The sequence below is a fragment of the Muscardinus avellanarius genome (genome assembly GCF_963383645.1).
Source record: "Muscardinus avellanarius genome assembly, chromosome: 7".
Lineage (NCBI taxonomy): Eukaryota > Metazoa > Chordata > Mammalia > Rodentia > Gliridae > Muscardinus > Muscardinus avellanarius.
In genome coordinates this window covers 77,418,952-77,446,606 of record NC_137793.1, presented here as the reverse complement: position 1 = coordinate 77,446,606, position 27,655 = coordinate 77,418,952, and the positions used below count along the sequence as shown (strand labels likewise).

At 42.7% G+C, this 27,655-nt stretch overlaps 1 protein-coding gene across 1 annotated transcript in view; it reads left to right on the top strand.

Moving 5' to 3' along the window:
* Positions 1-27,655, top strand: part of RPS6KC1 (ribosomal protein S6 kinase C1) — a gene marked incomplete at both ends in the record, with an annotated part of 210,424 nt that overhangs the window by 64,125 nt on the left and 118,644 nt on the right. Inside the window, one exon of the mRNA XM_080698707.1 lies at positions 2,829-3,191. Within this exon, the coding sequence (XP_080554833.1) occupies positions 2,829-3,191 (363 nt within the window). The remainder of the gene's footprint in view (positions 1-2,828; positions 3,192-27,655) is intronic.

Below are 27,655 nucleotides of genomic sequence, written 5' to 3'. Positions count from 1 at the left end.
AGTGCTCTTTTTTATTCATTATTTTGAAACAAGGTCTCACTGAGTTTCTAAGGCTGTCCTTGAAGCACAGTCCTCCAGTCTCAGCCTCCAGAATGCTCGGAATACAAGCATGTACCACCACGCTTGGTGATTTTTACATATTTAAATGGTTGAAAAAAGAAACCGCATAGAATTAAGATTTCAGTCTTCATGAACAAAGTTTCATTGGAATAAGGCCATGCCTTTTCATTTATATGTTGTCTACAACAGAGAACATATCGTTGGCCAAGCCTAAAGTATTCACTCTCTGGACCTTTATGCATAAAATGTTTACCAGTGTTCCCTGATCACAGAATTGTGTAGTTTAATCTACCTTCCATTAGGATAGGATTTAATCCAGAGGAAATAATTTTTAATGTATTTTCTTAAAAATTTGGCTGTTAATGTCCATAGATCTCAGTTTTTCCCAAACCATTTTTTAATATAACTTATATGTGAATATTGTGTAATCTTCTAAGTCTGGCTCTCAAAGTGTTCTCAGAGGTGTTCAGACCTCTGGGTGTTCTTGGGATCTTTTCAGGGGGTCCACAAGGCTGAAAATATTGGATAACAACTTTAGAGCATCCTTTGCCCTTTCACTGTGTTATTTGCACTGATTATGCAAAAGCTCCCACATAAAACTGCTATGTCTGGCAAGAAGCAAAACAGTGACATCAAACTGGGGCAGTGATGTTGCACATACTTCCAATAAAGCCAATGCCAGTTTCTCCCAATAATGCCCTTGGTAAAGCTGCAAACATATTTTATTGAATCTCAACCTTTGGGCACATGTCTCTTGAATATTCTGAGTGATATAACGGGAAATGTGCATAAAACATGGGTTATGACCCATCACGATTGCCTCCAGGAGAAGCACTTTTGTGGTTGTTCGAGTTGTGAGTTGAACCAACTGCTTTCTTCATGGGGCCCATTTTGCTAGAAACAACACTTAACAAACTATGATTATTCACAGTTGGGTAGTCAGCAATTTTTTTCTTGAAAATATTTGAGGTGAGTTGGCACTTCAAAGAAAAGAACTCTTATTAGGATTTTTTGATAACTTCTATCTGCCACTTTGACAGATTCCAAATATTTAAGGGATTTTCTGATAAGATTGGTGGTGATATTAACAAGTTGGTTATTTTTTGGGGTGCTGTAATAATGAGATACAGGGACAACACTTGGAAGATCTGTGTAACTCAGGAAATGAACATTTTCAGAATTACACTTGAGGCTAAGATATCTCACTGGGTAAAAGATCTTTCAATATATAAAACAGACCAATGGATTTGCATGCAACAGAAATGGACTTTTTATCGATAGGATTTTATATTCCACAGTGGCACTAGATTTAGGAACTACCATTTGTGGATTTCTAATATGGTATCAAAGATCAATAGCCACAGTTAGCTGAAGAGGCTATAAAAATACTTGTCCCTTTTGCAATTATATATCTATGTGACATTTTCTTTATATCTTTTGACAAAAACAACATATTATAACAGAACAAATGGTGTTCAGAATCAGATATTAGAATCTAGCCATCATCTGTTAAACCAGGCATTAACAAGATGTCTAAAAATGTTAAACTGTGCCACTTCCCTCTACATATTTTTTGTTTTGGTAAATATACTTATTTTTCATAAAATTTATGTTAACATGTAATGGTCCTTAATGTCTGAGGATGTAACCAGGGGCATTCGACCTCCGAGCTACACCCCTGCCCTGTTTTTTATTCTTTATTTTGAAACAGGGTCTCACTAAGTTACGGAGGGTCTCACTAAGTAGCTGAAGCTGTTTGTGAACCACAATCCTCTGGTGTTAGCCTCCCAAATGCTGGGATACAAGTGTGTGCCACCACACCCGACATCTTTTGTCTTTTTAAATATCAGTATAATATTTGTAAGTATTTGTAGGTATAATTCACATAAAAAATCTTTTTGGAATCCATAGTCATTTTAAGAATGGAAAGAGAGGTCTTGAGACCAGAAAGTTTGCTACGGTTGTTGCAAGTCATCTCATTCACCATGAAGTCAGCTAAATGGGAGCAGTAGTTTTTATTGCTAAATAATTAATTAGTGCCTACTGTTTATTTTCTATTTGAAAACTAAGGTAAAAATATAGTCCAGAGTTCTTTCCCAAAGCCTGTGGAAGAGGCTGAAACAAAATTTTTAAAATTAAAAGTCAATTCTTAAAAGACTCTTAAGTAACATACTTTTCAGATATGGGTGGTTACCTGAAGTCACACTTCTGAGAATACAATGATCATTATATAATTATTATACAATTGCTATAATAGTTATAATTTCATGACAGTCTCTTTTGCTTCACATGCATTAACTCTGTTCCTCATGAACAGTAAGTAAATTATTAAGAACTTCCCATTGGTCACACAGTATGTTTTAAGAGCTGAGATTCAAGTCCTTTTTTGGGTCTTACTCCAAAGCTCTTCTCACCCTTTTCCCTTTCTCACAAGGCTGTTGTTTATAGCAATTATCTGTATGAACAACAGTTTTCTGTGAAGGTTTCAAGATCTTGCGGTAAAGGCCCCCTTTGACAGTAAGGCTAGATTAAGACTTGTCTTCAATTTTAACTTGGTAATCAAGGCAAGGAGATTGTCTTCCAGAGTTTTAAAGCCAGTGCAAAAGGGAATGACCTAAGCTGAAACAAATTGCTAGACACAAACTTCATCAGTAAATTACAGCCTTCCTAATGGAATTGGATGGTATGAAAAAATGAATAGTTAGCATGATTTGTATTCTTCTGGCTGGTGCTCAATTTAATATTTACTGTTGTGATCATGTTTCTAGGCTTCTCCAGTGACAGTGATCTGATCTCTCTTACTGTTGATGTGGATTCTCTTGCCGAGTTAGATGATGGAATGGCTTCCAATCAAAATTCTCCCACTCGAGCCTTTGGTCTCAATCTTTCTTCGGATTCTTCAGTGCTAGGGGCTGTTGCTTCTGACAGTGAGCAGAACAAAACAGAAGAAGAACGGGAAAGTCGTAGCCTCTTTCCTGGCAGTTTAAAACCTAAGCTTGGCAAGAGAGATTATTTGGAGAAAGCAGGAGAATTAATAAAGCTGGCTTTAAAAAAGGAAGAGGAAGACGACTATGAAGCTGCTTCTGATTTTTATAGGAAGGGAGTCGATTTACTCCTAGAAGGTGTTCAAGGTACAGTTTTATCTACATTAATGTATTTTGGCATGTTCTTATGTTGATATCTGTTGATAAGTATGTACATATAGCTCTACTATATAATCTTATATGGAAACAAGACTGAAAATGAGAAATTAACTGAACCTTAAATGACATTATCAAAGGTACTTAACCCTATTCTTTGATCAGTTCATCTTCAAAAATGGGATTCTTTTAAAAAGTCAACAAGTCTCCAGGTCTGTTGGTGTTTCCTGACTTGACCACAGTGTTTATCAGGAGTAGTCAGAGATTCTCTGGTGCTTTGCTCTCAATTTCCTAAAGAGACAAAATGAAACGGACTTTCAAAATAGAAGCATAAAAAGTTCTTGTATTTCCTCACCACTTTGTTTAGCATTAGTCGCAGTATTCATCTAACTAATATAGGTCATATGGAAAATGTAGAGTTGAATGTAACTCAGTGTCTTTAAGTAGAAGGTACTTTTTTTTTTAGCATCATCTTTCGTTTTTGTCCTTTACTTTTTCACATAGAGGTAAAATGAAACATTCTGCTGGTACTTATGTCACCTTTGGGTACAGTAATCAGAGTTGGTGTTACTTCCTTCCACAGGTTTTTTTTCCCCCCAAAAAAAGTCGTGTTTTCATTGTTGTTTTGTGCTTTTTGGCATGTCAGTGCCATTCAGGTGACCACCACCTCCTGAATTACTAACGCTTTTCATGGCAGTATTCCCTGTCACTGTGACTGGTCTCCTATAACACACTCTTCCTAGAGCGTAAACTTTCAATCTTACAGTGTGGAGTAAGACCAGGCACCCGGCTGTGCAGTAGGGAGTATGCAGGAGGTCCTAACTGCTTTCTAACCAGGACTAGGACCAGTTCCCCTGCTCTCAGCCACTCCCGCTTCCTTAGCAGTCTCATGCCACTACAACCCCCACTGTGGGAATACTGGGCTCTGTAATCTCTACTTTCTCACGTCAATTTTTCCTCACTCATATACATTTTAGCTTTTAAAATTTTGTTATTGTGACCTTCTTTCTTGGTCCTGGTGGGGTTTTTCCCTTAACCAGATTCTTTTGCTGCCATGTTAAGAATTTCAGGAGACACCATCGGTAGGTAAATGTGTTCAATTTGCCATGTTTAACTAGAAATCAGATTGCACAGTTGCTGCTTATATCTTTGGGCCTACAGATGGAAAAGTCATTAGTGCTTTGTGTGTGGCAATAAAGGAGTTGGACTCTTGTTATTTATTTTTTAATTTATTTTTTATTTTTTATATACTTTTTTACAGTACTGGGGATTGAACCCAGGGGCATTCTTCCTTCGAGCTACTCTCCAGCCCTGGTTTTTATTCTTTATTTTGAAACAGGGTCTCTAAATTGTGGAGGGCCTCACTAAGTAGCTGAGGCTGGCCAGGAACCTGCGATCCTTCTGTTTCAGCCTCCAAGTAGTGGGATTGCAAGCATGTGCTACTACTCCTGGCTTGTTATTTCTTTATTATATATATATATATAATTTATTATATATATTTGCAGAAGTTGCTGACATGATCATTTAGAATCTGTTATATAGTTTCAAATAATTTACTAATATTAATTTTCCATTAAATTTGTTATTTATACAATTTTAGCTATCACTTAAGGTTTCTAATTGAAAACTAATTCTGATATCACCTGTTCTCATGATTTGATTGATAGGTCGTTTTGATTCTAATTTTGTTTTCCAAATGGCTTCAGAGTCAGTTGGAGTGAAGCATCCTGGCCTTAAAGGTCTACTCATTATTGTTCTTTGCATTAACTCATGTCTTGGGTTGGGAGTTTAAAATGGGAATGAGTTGCAAAAAGTCTGCTCTGAGCACCCGCCCCTTTCCAGATAATTATATTCTAAAACATCACTGCTGAATAATTGACATAGGTAGAACATATCAGTGTGATAACATTCTTTAATTGACATAGATGGCTGGGCATGGTATAGAACACACCAGTGTGGTAACATGATTTGCATCTTATCTTTGAACACTTCATAATGTTACCACTTGATGGCACCAGAAAGATAAAAATCAAAATGGGAATTACAGATACATGTCAGTAAATAACAAGGAATATTTTTCTTAGTTTGTTACTTTGCTGATTATGGTGACGAATATTTCTCCATTAGAACTATATACTAACCCTACTTGACATCTCTCTTAAGGAATGTTAACCATTTATACACATCATTTCCTTTTTTTTTTTTTTTTTTTTTTGCGGTACTGGGGATTAACCCAGGGACATTCTTCTTTTGAGCTACACCCCCATCCCTATTTTTTTTATTCTTTATTTTGAAACAGATTCTCACTGAGTTGCAAAGTGCCTCACTTAATAGTTGAGGCTAGCCTTGAACCATGACCCTCCTGTCTCAGGCTCCCAAATACTGGGATTACAAGTCTGCGCTACCATACCCACAGCCACATTTCCTGTTTAATGTTTATCTGATTTGCTTTGCTTTGCTTTTCTCCTTCTCCTCCTTCCCCTTCCCCTTCTGCTTCTCCTTCTTTTTTGCTTACTGGGGATGGAACCCAGGGCATTCTACCTCTGAGCTAAACTCCCAGCCCTATTTTTATTTTTTTATTTTTAAAACAGTGTCTCACTGAGTTGCAAGTGTCTCACTGAGTTGCAAAGGACCTAAGTAGCTGAGGCTGTCCCTGCACAAACTGCGATCCTGTCTCAACTTCCCAAATGCTGGGATTACAATCATGTGCCACTCTGAAACCACACTCTGACTTAGGTTTTGTTGTTAATGTGCCATCAGATCAAGGAAGTGTGTGTGTGTGTGTGTGTGTGTGTGTGTGTGTGTGTGTGTGATTCCATCTTGGAGATGGAAACAACCAGGGGCATTCTACCTCCAAGCTATATCCCCAGACCTAATTTATTATTTTATTTGGAAACAGGGTCTCACTAAGTTGCAGAGGGCTTCACTAAGGTGCTAAGACTGCCCATGAACCTGTGTTCCCCCTATCTCAGCCTCCCAAGTACTGGGATTACAAACGTGTGCCACCATGCCCAGCTCTAGATCAAGAGTGTTAATAGTTGATTTATTGCTTTTAGTCTTTTATTATTTATTCATAATGTGATTAGTATTATATTATTCAAGGAGACCATGGGAGTCACAATCATAGAATTCCAATTTCTAGCTTACTTTGTATTTATTTTTTTACTGAGCTGCCATCTTTAGAATTCTAATTTTTAACCAATTTATAGAAGTTCTGTTTCAATCTCCCTGATTATATATTTGACTAAGTGTAACATGTAAAGTCAGAAAAGAACAAGGATTCTATTTAAAAGTATATGAGTCACCACCTAACAGACATATGGACAGTATCCTTTAATTTGTAGGAAATATGGGAACTCAAGCTTGTGTGCTTGATTTGACACTTATGCCCCAAAATGATGCTTTCTTGGGGAAAGTTTGTTCTAGTATGACAAAGCTGTTACTAAAGCAACATTAGAATCGGTAACACCTATAGATCACTTTAACTCTATTTTTTTTTTTTTTTTTTTTGCTGTACTGGGGATAGAACCCAGGGGCATTCTATCTCTGAGCTACACCCCCAGCCCTATTTTTTATTCTTTATTTTTGAAACAGGGTCTCACTAAGTTGCAGAGGACTCACTAAGTAGCTGAGGCTGTCTGCAGACCTCTGGTCTCAGCCTCCGGAATGCTGGCCACCATGCCTGGCTAATTTAACTCTTTTTTTTTTTTTTTTTTTTTAATAACAGCTGTTCCTGTGACCTTGGTTTGGATTAACATAAAATAGTTATTTCTGGATCTTTGATAATCCAGAGAAAATAATCTTTTAGAGCTAAGTAGGAGTGCTTTTTTTTCCCCCCAGTACCAGGGATGGAACCCAGGGGCATTCTACCTCTGCACTACATACACCCTCAGCCCTATTTTTATTCTTTATTTTGAAACAGAATCTCACGGAGTTGCAAGGGGCCTCACTAAGAAGCCGAGGCTGTCCTCAAACCGTGATCCTCCTGTTTCTGCTTTCCAAATGCTGGGATTACAAGCTAAGTCCACCAGGCCCAGTGAGTAAGAGTGCTTTTTACAGAGATTTTTACGGGTTCGAAAATTTTATTTCTCCACTACTAAACTCTTTTTCTAAAGGAGTTTCTGTGGATTGTTGGTTGATCTGATAAAGGAGCCCTGATGTTTTTCTTACTTGACTGGTTTTGTGCAGCTGAGATGTGATGCATAGCACCATCAACAGTTCTCTTTGTCCTGAGTGGCTATTTTGAATTCTTTCATGAATCTGACTCTTCACTTCTTCTCTTAGTCTAGAAATGCTTCTTGAAATGAAGACGGTTTGACATGAAGAATGTTTCTAAATTCTTAGGTTTAGAAAATCCCAAAGTCAAGGTAGAAGGAGTTAATTTGAACCTTTGAAAAGAATGTTAGAGTATATATCCTTTCATGTCCATTTTGTTTATATTACTGGAAGTTGCTTGTATGATTTACTGTATACTCACTGTTGGCTTACTGAAGTAGTTGTGTTAATGTACAGTGGCAAATAGATTGCATAAAGGTATTAACAAAATGTTTAAATAATAACTTGTTATCTATTGTGTACTGTCACAGTACAAAGGTTTTTTTTAAATGTTATTTTTAATCTTCAGAACAACCCCTAAGCTGAACTGTGGCTGATCGCGCTGATCTTTGTCTAAGGATACCAAAATTTAGAGGATGCAAACATTTAATATAATGATTCTAAAAGCTTGGCACCTACTTAGCAAGAATAATTATTTAAAACAGGAAGCTACCAGATGGTGAGCATTGTTAGTAACACCCATCTGTGGGCTACGTTATGAATTACAAAATTGATTTGAGAGCTGGTCTGGTATAGTTTATTCCAGGTGCCAAAATCTCTGGTTTGCTATGTTGATAAGGTAGATATTGTAATCCCCATTTTACAGTTGGGAAAAACTAAGATTTATATAAATTTGTATAATTTGCAATTTGCTTACAAACACAACCAGTAAGAGTTGAGCCAAGATTTTAATCTAGTTTCTTTCCAAATCTTCCCACTATGCCATGCTACTTCTACATTTCCCCACTACCTAGATAAACTCTTTAAAATGGAGAAGCAGCAAATCTCTAGTATCAAATATTGAAAGCTTTGTTTTTATATTTCTTAATGATTGATATTTATTTATGAGTCCTTTTTTTTTTTTTTACTGGTGCATTGTAGTCATACATCTTAATGGAGTCCAAGATGGTAAAAGCATACTTGCACACATCACTTATTTAGCCCAATTCTCTCCTCCCTCCATTTCTTCCCCTCTCCTTTCTTCTTATGTTTTGTAAATGGTTGACTTTGATATGTTTGTGAATGTACATCATGTATATTAGGGAGTTTCCCTCTCCCCCTCACATCACTCCCAGTTAGGCTCCTTATTTACTCATCTATGGTTTTTCCTCCTTCATCTAGAGTTCTTCCTATGACCCATTTTCTCCCTAGCTTTCACATATTAGGGAGAGCATCCGATTTCCTACTTTTTGTGATGGACTAATCTCACTTAGCATAATGTCCTCCAGTTCCATCTGTTTCCTTGTAAATGATATAATTTCTTTATGTCTGAGTAAAATTCTATTTTCTACATATCCTATAGTTTTGTAATCCATTAATCTGTTGATGGACATCTTGGCTAGTTCCATAGTTTGGTAATTGTGAATTATGCGGTTATGAACATAAATATGCATGCATTCGTTTGGTATTTTGGTTTTCATTCTTTTGAGTAGATACCTAGAAGTGGTATTGCTGGGTCATATGGTAGATTTGTTTCCATTCTTCTGAAGATTCTCCCTACCATTTTCCAAAGTGGTTGCACTAATTTGCAATGTCACCAACAATGTATTACAGTTCCCACTCCACATCCTCACCACCATTTGTTGTTGTTTGTGTTTTGAATGATTGCCATTCTAGTTGGAGTTAGGTGAACTCTCAGGGTAGTTTTGATTTACATCTTTCTGATTGCTAATGATGTTGAACATTTTTTCATACATTTTTTGGCCACTTGAATTTCTTCTTTTGTGAAGTGTTTATTTAGTTCACTTGCCCATTTTTTGATTGGGTTATTAGTTTTCTTAGTGCTGAGTTGCTTGAATTCTCTGTATATTCTAGAAATTAGTCCTCTATTGGAGAAATATTTGGCAAAATTTCTTTTCCATTCTGTTGGCTCTCTGTTGATGTTCTTGATATAGTTTGCTTTATAGAAGCTCTTTGGTTTAATGCAATCCTATGTATTGATCTCTCTTTTAGTTTTTATGCCCTTGGGGTCTTGTTGAGAAAGTTTTTACCTGTGCCTATGTGTTGCAGTGTTGGACCTATGCCCTCTTCAAGGAGTTGCAAAGTCTCTGGTTTGAGAAATCAAAAGTCTCTGATCCATCTTGATTTGACTCTTGTACAGGTGAGAAAGTGAGGCTTATTTCCATTTTTTCTGCATATGGTTAACCAGTTTTGCCAACACCATTTGTTGAAGAGGCTATCTTTTTTCCAGTGTATGTTTTTGGTCCCTTTGTCAAAAATTAATTGGCTGTCAGTGTGCGGATTTGTTTCTGAGTCTTGTACTCCATTGGTCTATGTGTCTGTTTTTGTGCCGGTACCATGCTGTTTTTATTACTATGGCTTTGTAGTATAGTTTGAAGTCAGGTATTTTAATGCCTCTAACATGGTTCTTGTTGCTGAGAACTACTTGGGCTATTCTGAGTATTTTCTTGTTCCAAGTGAATTTAAAGACTGAGTTTTCTATGTCTGTGAGGAATGACCTTGGTAATTTAATGGGTATTGCACTCAATCTGTGGATCATTTTTGGAAGAATTTGGTGATATTTATTCTGCCTATCCAAGAATATGGAAAATATTTCTGTCATCTAAGGTCTTCTTCAATTTCTTTTTTCAATGTTTTATGATTTTCTTTGTAGAGGTCTTTTACCTCCTTGGTTAAGTTTATTCCTAAGTATTTTTTTTTTTTTTTTTTTTTTGTGTGTGTGTGTGGTATATCCTGAGTGGGAGTGTATTCTGAATTTCTTTTTCAGTGGATTTATGGTTGGCATACAGGAAAGCTTGAAAACTGTTTTCAAGCTTCCTGGGAGAAACCACAAACCCACTATACTTCTAGGCTTTTGGAGTCAGAGTATCTCTAAATCAAGCCCTACTCTGCAGGGCTGGTTCTAGAAAATGTCTAGGCCCTTTGAACATAACTAGTCTCTTTGTACTTTTTTTTTTTTTATAACAATGTATACTTAGGTGCTATAAAAAGCAGATCAGATGATTTATTTATTTATGGTAGATCAGACTCAGAGGAAGTCCAGGAGATGTGGAAGGCTATGCTGACCATTATTTTGCACTTTTTCTTTCCCTTTCTTTTCTTTACTTTTTTTTGTGGTGCTGGGGGATTGAACCCAGGGCCTCATTGATGTTAGGCAAGCACTCTAGCAGTGAGCTACATCCCCAGTCCAGGGCCATTGATTTGATTCCTTTGAATGACAAATATTTGAAAACCTAAAAAGGATAAGCTTTGTTTGCTTTAGAATAGATGGATATATGAAAAAGGCAGTTAAGTCTTGGTTTTATAGAGGGAAGAAAATCTTGTATTGTTGAACTTTAGAAATAAAAATACATAACTTTTTATAATTTTATTGTTACATAGCAATTATCCATCTTAGTGAGGTTCAGAGCCAGATCAGCAAACATGCACACAGGTCTCTGTGTGGTTCCCTCAGGTCCCACTTCTCCCTGTATGTAAATTCAGTTAGGTAGTGATATGGGCACAGCATAATCTGAAGTTTTTTTTTTTTTTTTTTATCAGTTCTTCTACTTTAAGATTTATTTGAGTCATTTTCAGTGTTTGTTAACTCAGAAGATATTATTGAAGTATTTTCTAGTTCACTTTAAATTATTGCCAAGTATGGCATAAGGCTGTCAAATCTAAAAGCTTCATTTTTTTTTCTTTCTTTTTTCAAGGCTAGGGTACTGGGGATGGAACGCAGGGGCATTCTGTCTCCGAGCTATACCCCCAGACCTATTTTTTATACTTTTTCTTTTTTTTTTTTTGATTCTGAATGGATAATCTACCAGGTTTTATTTATTTCTTAAATCAGAAGGAATATAAAATATGAAAAGTTTTCAGAGAAATCAAAGGTATTTCAGTAAGTGTTTCAAAGGACGTTTCTTATATGGGACTTCATTCTTAGGGGACAGTTACAAAGATAGAATCCTATGACAAAAGTACTTTAAAACAGAAATAGGCAAAACCCGGTTATTTTAGCTCATTCATGATCCATTCTTTGATGTATTCTGTTTACTTGCAACCATCTATACCATGTGACCTTTCTCTACATATACTTTTTCTTTTTATTCGGGTCTGGGGATGGAACCCAGAGGCATTCAGCCTCTGAGCTACACCCCCTGCCCAATTTTTTTTTATCCTTTATTTTGAAACAGGTTCTCACTGAGTTGCAAGGGACCTCACTAAGTAGCTTAGGCTGTCCGTGAACCGAGATCCTCTGGTCTCAGCCTCCCAAATGCTGTGCACCACCACGCCTGGCTTTTTTTTTTTTTTTTTTTTTTTTTTTTTGCAGGTCTGGGGATGGAACCCAGAGGCATTCAACCTCTGAGCTACACCTCCTGCCCAATTTTTTATTCTTTATTTTGAAACGTGGTCTCACTGAGTTGTGGAGGGCCTCACTTAGAGGCTAAGGCTGTCCGCGAACCTCGATCCTCCAGTCTCAGCCTCCTGAATGCTGGGATTACAAGTTTGCTCCACCATGCCCGGCTCTTATTCTTTATTTTTGAAACAGGGTCTCACTAAATTGTAGAGGGCCTCACTAGATAGCTGAGGTTGGCGGTGAGCCTGGATTCTCTGGTCTCAGCCTCCCAAGTACTGGAATTACAAGCATGTTCCACCACACCCAGCTCAAAAGCTTTATTTCTAATGGATAATGGTGGTATGATCTTTTTTCTGTCTAAAGCATTGGCTGACTCTTTGCTTTTTTGAATTTATAAACTCCTTTGAGAATTTTAAAATTCTTTTTAACATGTTAACGATATAGGGCCTCTTACAATTTCATGTAAAATTGAGAATTAGTTCTTCCATTTTTGTAAATTAGGCAGTTGGAATTTTGATAGGAATTGTGTTAAATCTGTAAATAAGCTTTGGGAGTATTGCCTTCTTGACAGTATAAATCTTCTAATCTATGAATACATTGAACATAGGGATGTCTTTCTATTTATTTATATCTTAAATTTCCTCAGCAGTATTTTGTGGTTTTCAGTGTATATCTTTTGCCTCTTGGTTTTTGGTTTAAATTTATTTTCAGGCATTTTATTGTTTTGAATGCCACTGTAAGTGGAATTAAATTTTTGTTGTTGTTGTTCAGGGGTGGGGAATGTAGCTAAGCGGTAGAGTGCTTACCTGGGTTTGATCACCAGCACCATGTATGCAAAAGATTTGCGTCATTCATCCTGGGATGTTTTAGTTCAACTGTTTTCTGTATATTTGTCTTCTACTTAGCAACTTGTTGAATTCATGTATTAGCTCTGGTTTTTATTGTGGATTCTTTTTGTTTTTGTATGTAGGATAAGTTATTTGTGAATAGTGTTACTTCTTCCTCTTCATTGTGAAAGCCTTTTATTTCTTTCTTTCAACTAATACTGTGGCTAGCACTTCCCGCAGAGTGCAGATTTTTCAGAAAGCATCCTCGTCTTGCTCTTGATCTTGGGGTGTGTAGGGGGGACTTTCAGTCTTTTGCCATGAGTATGATATTAGCTATTGTTTTTTATTAGCATTATAACATTATTTTTGTGCTTCTACATGACATATTCTTTTTTTTGTTTTTATTTTTTATTGCTGCATTGTAGCCATTCATCTTAATGGAGTACAAGATGGTAGAGGCATGCATGCAGATTCCCTGTATCATGTTGAGGATGTTCCCCTCTGCTTCTATTTTTTAGATGTTTTCATTATGAAAGAATATGGCATTCTGTATCCCCCCCTTTGCTGCTCTATTGCTCTATTAATGTGGATATTGTACTTGCTGCCTATTCATGTGACTGTTAATTACTTTTGTTGCTCTATTAATGTATTACTTTTGCTTTTCTTATGTTAAACCATTCTTGCATTCCTAAGATAAATCCTACTTGCCAGATGGACTTGAACCCAGGTGTGCCTTTTGGTATTTTTGGTGTCTTTTGTTTATTATTTTAATATAGTTACAAAAGAAGGACTGCTCATTGAAGCCCAAACCTTCTGTCCATCTTAGTGTGAGATCTTGTCAAAGAAGAAAATTTGGAAATACTTTAAAATATTCAGAAGGTTTTTATGTGAAATTTTTTTACAACTGTTTTTTTTTTTTTAAATAAAACATGTACTCTTGACTGTAATTCAATGAATTGCCTCTGAGATTTTTTCACAACCTAACTGTTTTGAAAAGGACTAGAAGAAAGCATTTTAAAGCAATAAAATTGAGTTTTCAAGAGATTTTAAACAAATTAAATATACCACTTGCTCTTCTCTCTTTCCCTTAGCCTCCAGGTTTTCCATTATTCAGCTGATCCTTCAGGAGAAAGCAGCTCTAATGTGGTTAATGCAGAAAGAACCATTTCACAGGCTCAGAGAGAACACTAGATTCTCTCTTCTTGATGTTTGCAAATGAAAGGAGTTGCCTTTTTAAATTACCCTGTACTCAGGACAGGCCTCCCTTCAGATTTTGTGGTAGACTGGCCTCTTTCAGTTTATGGCAAAAAACCAAAGCAACTCAAAGAAGCTCATATAGAAAAGAGTGTCTTAGCCACAGAAGTGAGTGGATGGTTGCTCATAGCTCAATTCTGGTGTTGAAGAAATATCACCTGGTCGCTGCTTCTGTTTATCTGTCTTTCTACACACTCTGAACTGGCCCTTTCCTTTCTCTGCTTTCCTCCTTAGGATTCCACAGAACAGGGTGATTTCCCAGTCCCTGCAGCAAATGCCCAGGGGCGGTTGGGTCTGGGACATGTCATGTGCTCCCATCCCTGTCTCTCTGACCTGGTCAGGCATAGAGGATTTGGTTGTCCCTGGAAAGGTGGATAGAGCTAACCCTGATGAGTCATGTGAAGTGAATGTGGGAGGGTGGACCAGAATGGGAACAAACAAATTAAAATGTCATTTGCTACTTACCCTTCTCATCTCAACAATGCCATAGTCTTTCTCCCCTGCCTTTAAAACGTGTTGTTTTGAATATTTTCTTTTACATGTTTCTTAGACTATCATTCTCTAGAGAATAGGCATCATAGCTATTCAAAGCTATTTTTAAACTTAAATTGAAGTATAATTATTATATTCAGAAAAGTACATATAATAAGTATGTGACTTAATGTATTTTAACACATATAAGGCTCCCAAGGAACTAGCAACTGGATTAAGAGGCAGAATTTGATTAGCGCCCCAGGTCTTCCTCACCTCCCTGTCCAGTTCCTACTCCACCAAAGGAAGTTGTTATCTTGACCTCTTAGTGTTGAGTGGATGAGGTCTGGGTATTTTCTTTTTCTTCTCCTTGCAGGGTGTAAGTCCCTTTGATGGGGTCCCTTCTGTTGGTTTGACCCTCCTCTGTGGTGTTTCTCTATTCTTTTCAGTGGTGATGATGGGGAGAGAGGCTGCTGTCATGTTTCTCTTTTAATTCTTTCTCTCATCTTCTCTTTCCCCCACCCTCTCTCAGCCATGTCTTCCAGAAGTATCGTACTGTTTCCTTATGTGTGACTCTTCCCCAGGAAGACAGCTTTGTTGAGCCTCTAACTCTTGGTTCCACTACCTTCAGGGCCTGCTTTAGAGACTGTGCTTCAAACCACCAAGTCTCAACCTGCATTTACATTTTGGTGTTTAATTGGACCGTATTTCCAAGTATCTTTTTTTCTCTGTGCTTTGATCAAAGTCTTATATGCCCGTCTAAACTTTTATTTTCTTAAGAAATCTCCTTCAGTTTTTAAGTTTTTTTTCCCTGGTCTCTCTACATCCATAGGTTTGTGACAGGGGGCCCCTGGGAGCTCTGTTGTAATTCGTTTTTTTTTTTCTTTTCCTATTTACAGATAGTCTGAACATCCATGGTATTCTTTGTTTCATAATCGTGCTGAAAATGTGGGGCATAGGTGGATTTGTTTGCTTTCAGATTTTTTTGTTTGTTTTTTGAGAGGTTATGTGGGGAGATTTGGAATTGGATGGCTGCCATTGTCCTCAGGGCTAAGAGGCAGCATAGATTGATTTTTGAATGTTCAATAATTTTACTCAGTTGTGTATGTATTATACATTATGGGACCTTTCTAATACATAATTTGGATTGGATTTGATTGCTAATATTTATTCATTTTAATTTAATATTCTCATTTCTCATATGTAATATTTATTTATCTTTATTTATTTATTTTTTTGTAGTACTGAGGGTGGAACCTAGGGGCTTTTCTACCTCTGGGCTACACTCCGAGACCTATTTTATACTTTATTTGGAAACAGGGTCCCACTAAGTTTCTGAGGGCCTCACTAAGTAGTAGAGGCTGGCTTCGAACTTGTGCGATCCTCCTTTTTCAGCCTACCAAGCTCTGGGATTACAGGCATGTGCCACCGCGCCCAGCTTATATGTAATATTTAATGAGTTAAAAAGTAATTGTAGACATTAGGGCCTTCACTCATAGTTTATTTATATCAACAGGAAATAGAATCATTCCATAGTCATATACACAGTACAATTATCAAAGTTTAAAGATTTAAGAACAGTTCTATGTGAAGGATTTTAATAGTGGCTTCAATAGTTTCTTTAATAGACATCCAACTGTTAAAATTGGATATGTATTAGGGAAGATACATATTTTTCTTTTTGTGAACTTTGGCAAATTATATTTTTCAAGGAATTTGTCTACTTTGTACCAGTGGTCAAGTTGATTAATTGTAGCATTGCTTTTTTTTTTTTTTAAATCCCTACATCTTTGATGTTTGTTGAGTGTTTCTTGATATTGGAAATTTGTTATATTTTTCTTTTATTATTAATCAGCAATATTAGGGATTGTCAATTTTGTTAATGTTGAGAAGAATCAACTATTTTTTTCTAGTACTAAGTTTCTACTTCCAAGCTACATCCCCAGCTCTTTTTTTCCCCCTCCCTCCCTTTCTCCTTTTTTCTTTTCTCTTCTCTTCTTTCTTTGTTCATTCTTTTTGTGGTACTGGCAATTGAATGCAGGGGCGTTCTACTTCCAATCTACAGCCCCAGCCCTACTTTCTTTTTCTTTTGAAACAAGGTCTTACTAGGTTGCTGAGAGTTTCACTATATTTCTGAGGCTGGCCTTGAACCCGAGATTGTCCTGTCTCAGCCTCTCAAGTGCTGGGATTACAGGTGTGTGTCCCTATACCTGGTTAAAAAGAATGAACTCATTTATTTTATTTTATCTTCTTTTAGGATGGTGACCTTGTTAAGTTGCCCAGTTGGCCTAGAACTCATGATCCTCCTGCCTCACCTTCAAGCTCTTTATTTTCCGGCTTTCTTTCCCCTTATTTCTTTCCTTCTGTTTACTTGAATCTGACCTTTTTATTTTAGAGTTTAAGGCTTACTTATTTGAATTTCAGATTTTCCCCTTATAAATATTTAGGATTATACATGTTTCACTAAGTACTTTTTTTTTTAGCTACAATTGATATATCTTCATTATTATCAGTTTTAATATTTTACTATTATTTATTTATTTATTTATTTATTTATTGTGGTACTGGGAATGGAACCCAGGGGGCACTGTACCTCTGAGCTACACCCTCAGCCCTATTTTTTGTCTTTTTTTTTTTTAAACAGGGTCTCACTGAGTTGTGAAGGGCCTTGCTAAGTAGCTGTGGCTGTCTGTGAACCGCGATCCTGTGGTCTCAGCCTCCTGAATGCTGGGATTGCAAGAGTGTGCCACCATGCCCGGCTTCAATATTTTACTTTCTGTTTTGATTTTTTTGTATTTAATTTTATTAGATTTATCCTGTTGCTACTATAACAAGTTACCAAAACCTTAATAACTTATAACTTAATAATGTTATAACTTAAAATACCAGCTCATTGTTTTATAGTTTAGAGGTTGGAAATCTGACAGGAATCACTGGGTGAAAATCAATGTATGAGTTTTCTAAAAAATGAAGATTAAAGCATGTGTTTTAATTATAAACTGTATAAAACACCTTGTGAATACCCTCCTTTTGATTATTACAATAAGCTGAATTGTAACAAATGAAATGTTAATTTTTATAATAAAACAGTGGAAAACAAAAAAATGAAGATTAAAATATACAAAAAAAGAAATGGGAAGGAAAAGAAAGTAAGGAAATAGAAAATTTAACATAAAGAGGAAACAAATGAAATAACAAAAAATCAGTTCTTTGAAAAGATTAGTGAAACCTGCCAGACTTTAGCTAGAGTCTTTCTGGAGATTCTTGTCTTTTCTAGCTTGGAGAACCTTCACTTTTGCTCCTCTTCCTCCATCTCCCCAGCAATTTTGCATCTTTCTGATGGTCTCCCATAGTTACATCTCGTTCTGATCCTCCTGCACGAAAGGCTATCTGAATTTCAGCACCTGTATGATTTGCTTGGGGCCATCCCAGTGACCCTGGATAATCGCCATATCTCAAGATCTTTAACCTTATTCATATTTATAAAGTTTCATTAACTCAACAAAGCAACATATTTACAGATATGTGCTTAGGACATAGACCCTATTCATTTTTTATTTTTCATATTGTACCCATGGATTATTTAGTTGTATATATCATAGGCATATTGTTTAATTTTCTGACCATTGGAATTTTTCTGATATCTTTATTACTGATTTCTAGCTTAATTCTGTTATATTCAAAGAACTTAGTGTGAATTCCTCTAGTGTTTTAAAATTTTCTGAGACTTTATGGCCAAACCACCCATTTTAATCTTTTTATTATAGTACTTGATACACTAAAACATAATCTGAGGTGTTCATGCTATAGTAAATTACTATTCTCTGCCTGTTTGTAGAAAATTACCTTCTTTTTTATTATTCTTAGCTTTACTTTTGGTAGTTGAATTTAGTCATTTCTTGACTACAACATAGCCATAGGTATGGATGTTGAAATTAATTTTTGAATTGTATGGAGTATGACTAAATTATTCTGGTTAACTAACGCACACTTATTTTATTGGTTTGTGGGGGAAAAGGCTATAAATATGGTAAAATCTTGCTATAAAATAGTTATCTTTAATGAAAGCAGATCAGAACTCTCCTCTGGAGAAAAACACTCTGTAAGGCAGCAAACATAGGCTTTGAGTATTCAGGAGAAATAAAATCAGAGATTAAAAAGAAGGAGCCCTAAAGTGAAATTTTTATTTATTTATTTATTTTTATTTTTAAAATTTTTTATTGGTGTACTGTATTCATACATCATAATGGGTTAAAAACTTGTGTGGACATACATGCACACATTGCCCACTTAGCCCCTACCCAATCCCCACCCCATTCCCTCCCCATCCCTCCTTCCCATGCTTGGCTTAGTGGTTGACATCTAATATCATAGCAATTTATCCAAAATTAACAATGATAATCTCACATAACAGATTCATTTGTCTGATATTAAGCTTTTGATCACTTAGATATAACATTTCAATATTTCTTTTTGTTTTCTTTCTTTTTTTTTTTTGTAGACACTATTTTTTAAAGTTTATTATTGGTACATTGTAGTCATACATCTCAATGAGATACAAGATGGTGGAGACATATATGCACACATCACCCAATTAGCCCTTACCCAATTCCCGCCCCATTACCTCCTTCCCATCCTTGGCTTAGTGATTGACTTTGATATATTTAAGTACATCATGTGCTTTAGAGAGTTTCTATACCTCCAAAGCCATCTGAATTTCTTTGATTAAAAATTTTATCAGATCTAGTGTTGAATTTAAGTCCCTATTTTATTTTTTTTGTTTTTTTTATTTTTTATTTATTTTTATTTTTTATTTATTTTTTATTTTTTTTAATTAATTTATTTTTTAAATTGGTGCATTGTAGTCATATATCAATCACATTGGAGTACAAGACTTGAGAGGATATACAAGCACACATCATCCAATTAGCCCTCATCCGGCCCCCATCCCATTCCCTCCCCCTCCCTCCATCCCACGCTTCTTTGGTGATTTACTTTGATACATTTGTTTAAGTACCTCCTGCGTTTTAAAGAGGCTCCGTCCTCCAGTATTACATACCCTCTGATTGGTCACATTAGTTGCTTCACTATAGGGCCCTTTCTATAGCTCAACCTCTTCCTGTTGCCCTTTTCCTCCTAGTTATTGCTGATTAAGAGAAGCGTCTGATTTATATTTTCTGCGATATTTCTCTGTGCATGCTGCGTTGCAAGTACCAATCCCACTCTTGATGGTCCCAGTAGTGGCCTGGCTACTCAGTGGACTGATCCAGACCTCGCTGGCTCACGCAGCGGCCTTGCCTCATGGGAGGACCCAGTTCTGGTCTCGCTGGCCCCTGAACCGGTCAAACCCCTAAGCTGGCTTTGGTCCCGACCTTGGAGGCCGCAGGAGTGAACTTGCCTCACGCCAGGCTCCGATGCTGGCCATTGGCCCCTGCACCGGTCTAACCCCTTGGCAGGATTCCAATCCCGGCCTGGGAGGCCCCAGCACCGGCCTAGCCTCATGGCAGGCTCCAATGCCGGCCTCGTAGGCCCCAGCACCAGCCTAACCCCTCGGCAGGCTCCGATCCCGGCCTCGGAGGCCCCAGCACTGGTCATGCCTCAAGGCAGGCTCCGATGCCGGCCTCGCTGGCCCCAGCACCGGCCTAACCCCTCGGCAGGCTCTTATCCTGGCCTCAGAGGCTCCAGTACCAGCCCTGCCTCAAGGCAGGCTCCGATGCCGGCCTCGCTGGCCCCAGCACCGGCCTAACCCCTTGGCAGGCTCCGATCACGGATTTGGAGGCCCCAGTACCGGCCTTGCCTCAAGGCAGGCTCTGATGCTGGCCTCACTGTCCCCAGCACCGGCCTAACCCCTTGGCAGGCTCTGATCCCGGCCACGGAGGCCCCAGCACTGGTCATGCCTCAAGGCAGGCTCCGATGCCGGCCTCGCTGGCCCCAGCACCGGCCTAACCCCTCGGCATGCTCTTATCCTGGCCTCGAGGCCCCAGTACCGGCCTTGCCTCAAGGCAGGCTCCGATGCCGGCCTCGCTGGCCCCAGCTCCGGCCTAACCCCTTGGCAGGCTCCGATCCCGGATTTGGAGGCCCCAGCACTGGTCATGCATCAAGGCAGGCTCTGATGCCGGCCTCACTGGCCCCAGCACCGGCCTAACCCCTCGGCAGGCTCTTATCCTGGCCTCGAGGCCCCAGTACCGGCCTTGCCTCAAGGCAGGCTCCGATGCCGGCCTCGCTGGCCCCAGCACCGGCCTAACCACCGGCAGGCTCTTATCCTGGCCTCAGAGGCCCCAGTACCGGCCTTGCCTCACGGCAGGCTCCGATGCTGGCCTCACTGGCCCAAGCAGCGGCCTAACCCCTCGGCAGGCTCCGATCCCGGGCTCAGAGGCCCCAGTGCCGGCCTTGCCTCAAGGCAGGCTCCGATGCTGGCCTCGCTGGCCCCAGCACCGGCCTAACCCCTTGGCAGGCTCCGATCACGGATTTGGAGGCCCCAGTACCGGCCTTGCCTCATGGCAGGCTCCGATGCCGGCCTCGCTGGCCCCAGCTCCGGCCTAACCCCTTGGCAGGCTCCGATCCCGGTATTGGAGACCCCAGCACTGGTCATGCATCAAGGCAGGCTCTGATGCCGGCCTCACTGGCCCCAGCACCGGCCTAACCCCTCGGCAGGCTCTTATCCTGGCCTCGAGGCCCCAGTACCGGCCTTGCCTCAAGGCAGGCTCCGATGCCGGCCTCGTTGGCCCCAGCACCGGCCTAACCCCTCGGCAGGCTCTTATCCTGGCCTCAGAGACCCCAGTACCGGCCTTGCCTCACGGCAGGCTCCGATGCCGGCCTCGCTGGCCCCAGCACCGGCCTAACCCCTCGGCAGGCTCCGATCCCGGCCTCGGAAGCCCCAGCACTGGTCATGCCTCAAGGCAGGCTCCGATGCCGGCCTTGCTGGCCCCAGTACCGGCCTAACCCCTCGGCAGGCTCTTATCCTGGCCTCGGAGGCCCCAGTACCGGCCTTGCCTCACGGCAGGCTCCGATGCCGGCCTCGCTGGCCCCAGCTCCGGCCTAACCCCTTGGCAGGCTCCGATCCCGGATTTGGAGGCCCCAGCACTGGTCATGCCTCAAGGCAGGCTCCGATGCCGGCCTCACTGGCCCCAGCACCGGCCTAACCCCTCGGCAGGCTCTTATCCTGGCCTCGAGGCCCCAGTACCGGCCTTGCCTCAAGGCAGGCTCCGATGCCGGCCTCGCTGGCCCCAGCACCGGCCTAACCACCGGCAGGCTCTTATCCTGGCCTCGGAGGCCCCAGTACCGGCCTTGCCTCACGGCAGGCTCCGATGCTGGCCTCACTGGCCCCAGCAGCGGCCTAACCCCTCGGCAGGCTCCGATCCCGGGCTCAGAGGCCCCAGTGCCGGCCTTGCCTCAAGGCAGGCTCCGATGCTGGCCTTGCTGGCCCCAGCACCGGCCTAACCCCTTGGCAGGCTCCGATCCCGGATTTGGAGGCCCCAGCACTGGTCATGCATCAAGGCAGGCTCCGATGCCGGCCTCGCTGGCCCCAGCACCGGCCTAACCCCTCAGCAGGCTCTTATCCTGGCCTCGGAGGCCCCAGTACCGGCCTTGCCTCACGGCAGGCTCCGATGCCGGCCTCGCTGGCCCCAGCACCGGCCTAACCCCTCGGCAGGCTCCGATCCCGGCCTCAGAGGCCCCAGCACTGGTCATGCCTCAAGGCAGGCTCCGATGCCGGCCTCGCTGGCCCCAGCACCGGCCTAACCCCTCGGCAGGCTCTTATCCTGGCCTCGGAGACCCCAGTACCGGCCTTGCCTCACGGCAGGCTCCGATGCCGGCCTCGCTGGCCCCAGCACCGGCCTAACCCCTCGGCAGGCTCTTATCCTGGCCTCGGTGGCCCCAGTACCGGCCTTGCCTCAAGGCAGGCTCCGATGCCGGCCTCGCTGGACCCAGCACCGGCCTAACCCCTCAGCAGGCTCTTATCCTGGCCTCGAGGCCCCAGTACTGGCCTTGCCTCAAGGCAGGCTCCGATGCCGGCCTCGCTTGCCCCAGCACCGGCCTAACCCCTCAGCAGGCTCTTATCCTGGCCTCGAGGCCCCAGTACTGGCCTTGCCTCAAGGCAGGCTCCGATGCCGGCCTCACTGGCCCCAGCAGCGGCCTAACCCCTCGGCAGGCTCCGATCCCGGGCTCAGAGGCCCCAGTTGCGTCCTTGCCTCAAGGCAGGCTCCGATGCTGGCCTCGCTGGCCCCAGCACCGGCCTAACCCCTTGGCAGGCTCCGATCCCGGATTTGGAGGCCCCAGCACTGGTCATGCATCAAGGCAGGCTCCGATGCCGGCCTCGCTGGCCCCAGCACCGGCCTAACCCCTCAGCAGGCTCTTATCCTGGCCTCGGAGGCCCCAGTACCGGCCTTGCCTCATGGCAGGCTCCGATGCCGGCCTCTCTGGCCCCAGCACCGGCCTAACCCCTCGGCAGGCTCTTATCCTGGCCTCAGAGACCCCAGTACCGGCCTTGCCTCACGGCAGGCTCCGATGCCGGCCTCGCTGGCCCCAGCACCGGCCTAACCCCTCGGCAGGCTCCGATCCCGGCCTCGGAGGCCCCAGCACTGGTCATGCCTCAAGGCAGGCTCCGATGCCGGCCTCGTTGGCCCCAGCACCGGCCTAACCCCTCGGCAGGCTCTTATCCTGGCCTCAGAGACCCCAGTACCGGCCTTGCCTCACGGCAGGCTCCGATGCCGGCCTCGCTGGCCCCAGCACCGGCCTAACCCCTTGGCAGGCTCTTATCCTGGCCTCAGAGACCCCAGTACCGGCCTTGCCTCACGGCAGGCTCCGATGCCGGCCTCGCTGGCCCCAGCACCGGCCTAACCCCTCGGCAGGCTCTTATCCTGGCCTCGGTGGCCCCAGTACCGGCCTTGCCTCAAGGCAGGCTCCGATGCCGGCCTCGCTGGCCCCAGCACCGGCCTAACCCCTCAGCAGGCTCTTATCCTGGCCTCGAGGCCCCAGTACTGGCCTTGCCTCAAGGCAGGCTCCGATGCCGGCCTCACTGGCCCCAGCACCGGCCTAACCCCTCGGCAGGCTCTTATCCTGGCCTCAGAGGCCCCAGTACCGGCCTTGCCTCAAGGCAGGCTCCGATGCTGGCCTCGCTGGCCCCAGCACCGGCCTAACCCCTCGGCAGGCTCCGATCCCGGCCTCAGAGGCCCCAGCACTGGTCATGCCTCAAGGCAGGCTCCGATGACGGCTTCTCTGGCCCCAGCACCGGCCTAACCCCTCGGCAGGCTCTTATCCTGGCCTCGAGGCCCCAGTACCGGCCTTGCCTCAAGGCAGGCTCCGATGCCAGCCTCACTGGCCCCAGCACCAGCCTAACCCCTCGGCAGGCTCCGATCCCGGCCTCGGAGGCTCCAGCACTGGTCATGCCTCACAGCAGGCTCCGATGCCGGCCTCGCTGGCCCCAGCACCGGCCTAATCCCTCGACAGGCTCTTATCCTGGCCTCAGAGGCCCCAGTACTGGCCTTGCCTCAAGGCAGGCTCCAATGCCGGCCTCACTGGCCCCAGCACCGGCCTAAGCCCTCGGCAGGCTCCGATCCCGGCCTCGGAGGCCCCAGCACTGGTCATGACTCAAGGCAGGCTCCGATGCTGGCCTCGCTGGCCCCAGCACCGGCCTAACCCCTCGGCAGGCTCTTATCCTGGCCTCGGAGGCCCAAGTACCGGCCTTGCCTCATGGCAGGCTCTGATGCCAGCCTCGCTGGCCCCAGCACCGGCCTAACCCCTCAGCAGGCTCCGGTCCCGTCCTCGGGGGCCCCAACACTGGCCTTGCCTCACGGCAGGCTCCGATGCCGGCCTCACTGACCCCAGCACCGGCCTAACCCCTCAGCAAGTTCCGGACCTGACCTCGGAGGCCGTAGCACAAGCCTTGCATCTGGCAGGCTCCAATGCCGGCCTCGCTGGCCCCAGCATCGGTCTAACCCCTCTGCAGGTTCCAATCCCAGCCACGGAGGCCTCAGTAGTGGCCTTGCCTCACAGCAAGCTCCGATGTCGGCCACTGGCCCCGGCGCCAGCCTAACCCCTCCGCAGGTTCCGATCACTGTCTCTGTGGTTATTATTTCAAAGGTTCCAGGTGTAATGTAGCAGATCTCTGCCTCCCCTGAGTATTGGCCACTGGCATTGCCACTGCCTCCACCGTTTCAAATCCTTCCCAGGCTCTTTTTCCACTCTGAATGTTGTCCAGTGTTCCTAAGCATGCGTGATGGTAGCATTCGACATTTGGTGTAATTTCTCCAAAAAAATAAAGTTGGTAGGATCCGGTTTCTGCTTCTCCTGAATACAAGTCTCCACCACCATCGCGGAGAACTCTTTCAACACCCCATTTCTCCTTGGTCTCCGCTAAACTCTCTCCTTATATGTGATGTCTGAGATTCTTAACAATATAGAGAAATAGCAGTCCTCTTTCACGGTGAATTTTTCCATGAGTTCCAGTGCATTTAGATAAGTTTTGTCTGCATCTCCAGTGTCCTGGCATCCATAAGGGCTTTCTTACCACCTCTCCGATATTTTTCTTTATCTTTTTCTGTTCTGGGCCCGGTTTCTCCAGGGGTCTGGCGTGCTACTCGCAGTTCGGCCGGGGCCCAGAGTCCCGCGACCCAGGCCCCAGCTGGCGTGCCCCGCCCGCGACCCCCGCCCAGAACCCAGCTTCTTACTGGGCCTGGTTTCTCCAGGGGTCTGGCGTGCTACTTGCAGTTCGGCCTGGGGCCCAGAGTCCCGCGATCCGGGCCCCATCTGGCGTGCCCAGCCCGCGACCCCCGCCCAGAACCCAGCGTTTTTTTTTGTTTTCTTTCTTAACAGAGGATATTTTTTTTTTTAAGGTGAAACTATCATACATTTATTTATTTATTTTTCAGAAAAAATCTATCCTAACCTGAAATATGTAAAGTGAAATTTTTAAATTTTAGCTTATTGTTTTGGTAGTTGGAGGGAAAATAATGTCCTGACTTACACCATTGATAAAAGGCCCATATTTACTGAGGCCACAGGAGGTAAGATGAGGAATAAGTAATGAGAAGAGGCAAATATAAGTCAGGACATGGCAATAATCCTTCTCAATGAAATGATGTAGAGACGCAGGAAATGGAATATAGAATATGTGTAGTGTGATTTAGCAAGCCAGGTCAGTGCTCTGGCAGACATCTGAGCAGATTTATGGAAAGAAACCACACATATATACAGACTGAGCCATTACAATTTATTGTTTTTAATCCTAACAACTGGGCTCTCAGTCCTTCACATTCTTTTGTTACTTATCCTTAGTATTCTTTTGTTAACTCACAGGTCCACAATCTGTAGTGACTGTTTCATGCAAGCTCTACTTTCCTAAATCTCTTGTGTTGTTCTGATGACGCCATACTTCTCTTGGTTTTCTGATTCTCAAGTTGATTAACTTCCTTCCTTCCTTCCTTCCTTCCTTCTTCCTCCTCCTCCTCCTCCTCCTCCCTCCTCCTCCTCCTCCTCCTCCTCCTCCTTCTTCTTCTTCTTCTTCTTCTTCTTCTTCTTCTTCTTTTTTTTTTTTTTTTTTGGTGTGTGTGTGGTACTGGGGGTGGAACCCACGAGCTTTTCTATCTCCAGGCTATACTCCCAGACCTATTTTTATACTTTATTTGGAAACAGGGTCTCACTAAGTAGCTGAGAGTCTCACTAAGTAGTTGAGGCTGGCTTTGAACCTGTGTCAGCCTCCCAAGCTCTGGGATTACAAGCGTGCGCCACCATACCTGGCTCAAATTGACCTTTCTAAGTCTGCTTTGTCAGTTTCGTCTTCTTCTCTTGATTTATATGTGCTGAAGTTTACTTTATCTTCAGCCATTTTAGGCTCCTTATTCAAATCTGTGTAGGTGATTTGAGCATTCTGTGACTTTAGTAACTACCTACAATAGCACTGTAAACTAGAAAGATAATGTAAAATATAAATGTAATCTTAAATTTTCTAATAAGACACATTAAAAATCAGGTTTCCACTGTTGACCAAAATGGATAACAGGGACTATTATATTCATCCGTCTTCCCTGAAAATATCAGACAAAATTGATGTTAACAGTGGTTTTGAACACAGTGGGCATCAGACAATGAAAGACAGGTTTCTGGAAGTGAGGAAACAAATAAGATGAGGCTCATGATAGCTTTATTTTCTGTCTTGAATTTCAGGCTGCAGGGCAGGGAGAGGGAAGCCTTACAGATCCTGGCAGAATCTCTGAGTTTAGGAGAAGGAGTTGCAAGGCTAGGGAGATTGGAGCCGGAGTTTGCAGTTAGAGCTGCAGGGTAGAGATGCCTGATGTCCGGAGTCTTGTCTAGAGGGGAGATGACTTCGCAGAGGTGACAGTGTCCCTTGGAATATTCAGCAGCTTACTGATGAGTGCATGCATGTGGGGAAACCACACACGGCCAGCACAAGGTCCACTAATAAAGGAACACGGGAGACAGTTCTGGATTATCAGGGCTGGAAAGAGTATCTGTTTTGAAGAGATTGTCTGATAAACCTCAACTTTAGTACACTGGGTGGAGTACTTTGAACAATAAATGGCTGTAGGCATACTCTAACAAATCATGAAAGCAATACCTAGAAGGATCAAACTGTTTCCAAGAAACAAAATTACATTTTAGAGTGAAGCTCAAGAATATTGATAGGATGTTAGAAAAACATCCATCTCTGAACAGCATAAAAATTCGCAGTAAGCCGGGTGTGGTGGCGCATGCTTGTAATCCTAGCATTCGGGAGGCTGAGACTGGAGGATCGTGGTTTGTGGACAGCCTCAGCTACTTAGTGAGGCCCTCTGCAACTCAGTGAGACCCTGTTTCAAAATAAAGAATAAAAAAAAAAAATAGGGCAAGGGGTGTAGCCCAGAGGTCAGATGCCCCTGGGTTCCATCCCCAAACCCGCCAAAAAAAAAAAAAAAAAAAAAAAAAAAAAAAAAAAAATCACAGTGCTGGGATCCAATAAAATATTATCATCCATATGAAAAAGCAGGAAAATGTTTGACTTTAAATGAGGGAAAGAGTGAATCAGAACCCACCTGGAAGTGATTTAGATGTTAGAATGATCAGACAGGGACTTTAAAAGCTGTTACAATTGAGCCAGAAGTGGTAGTGCACACCTGTAATCCCAGTACCTGGGAGGCTTAGACAGGAGGATGGCAGCTTTGAGGCCAGTGCATGGTAACTTAGAGAGGTTCCGTTTCAAAATAAAAAAAATATGAAGGGCTAGGGGTGTAATGCAGAGGTAGAACCTTTCCTGGGTTTATTCCCTAGTAATTGGCATGTACGTGTGCGCACGT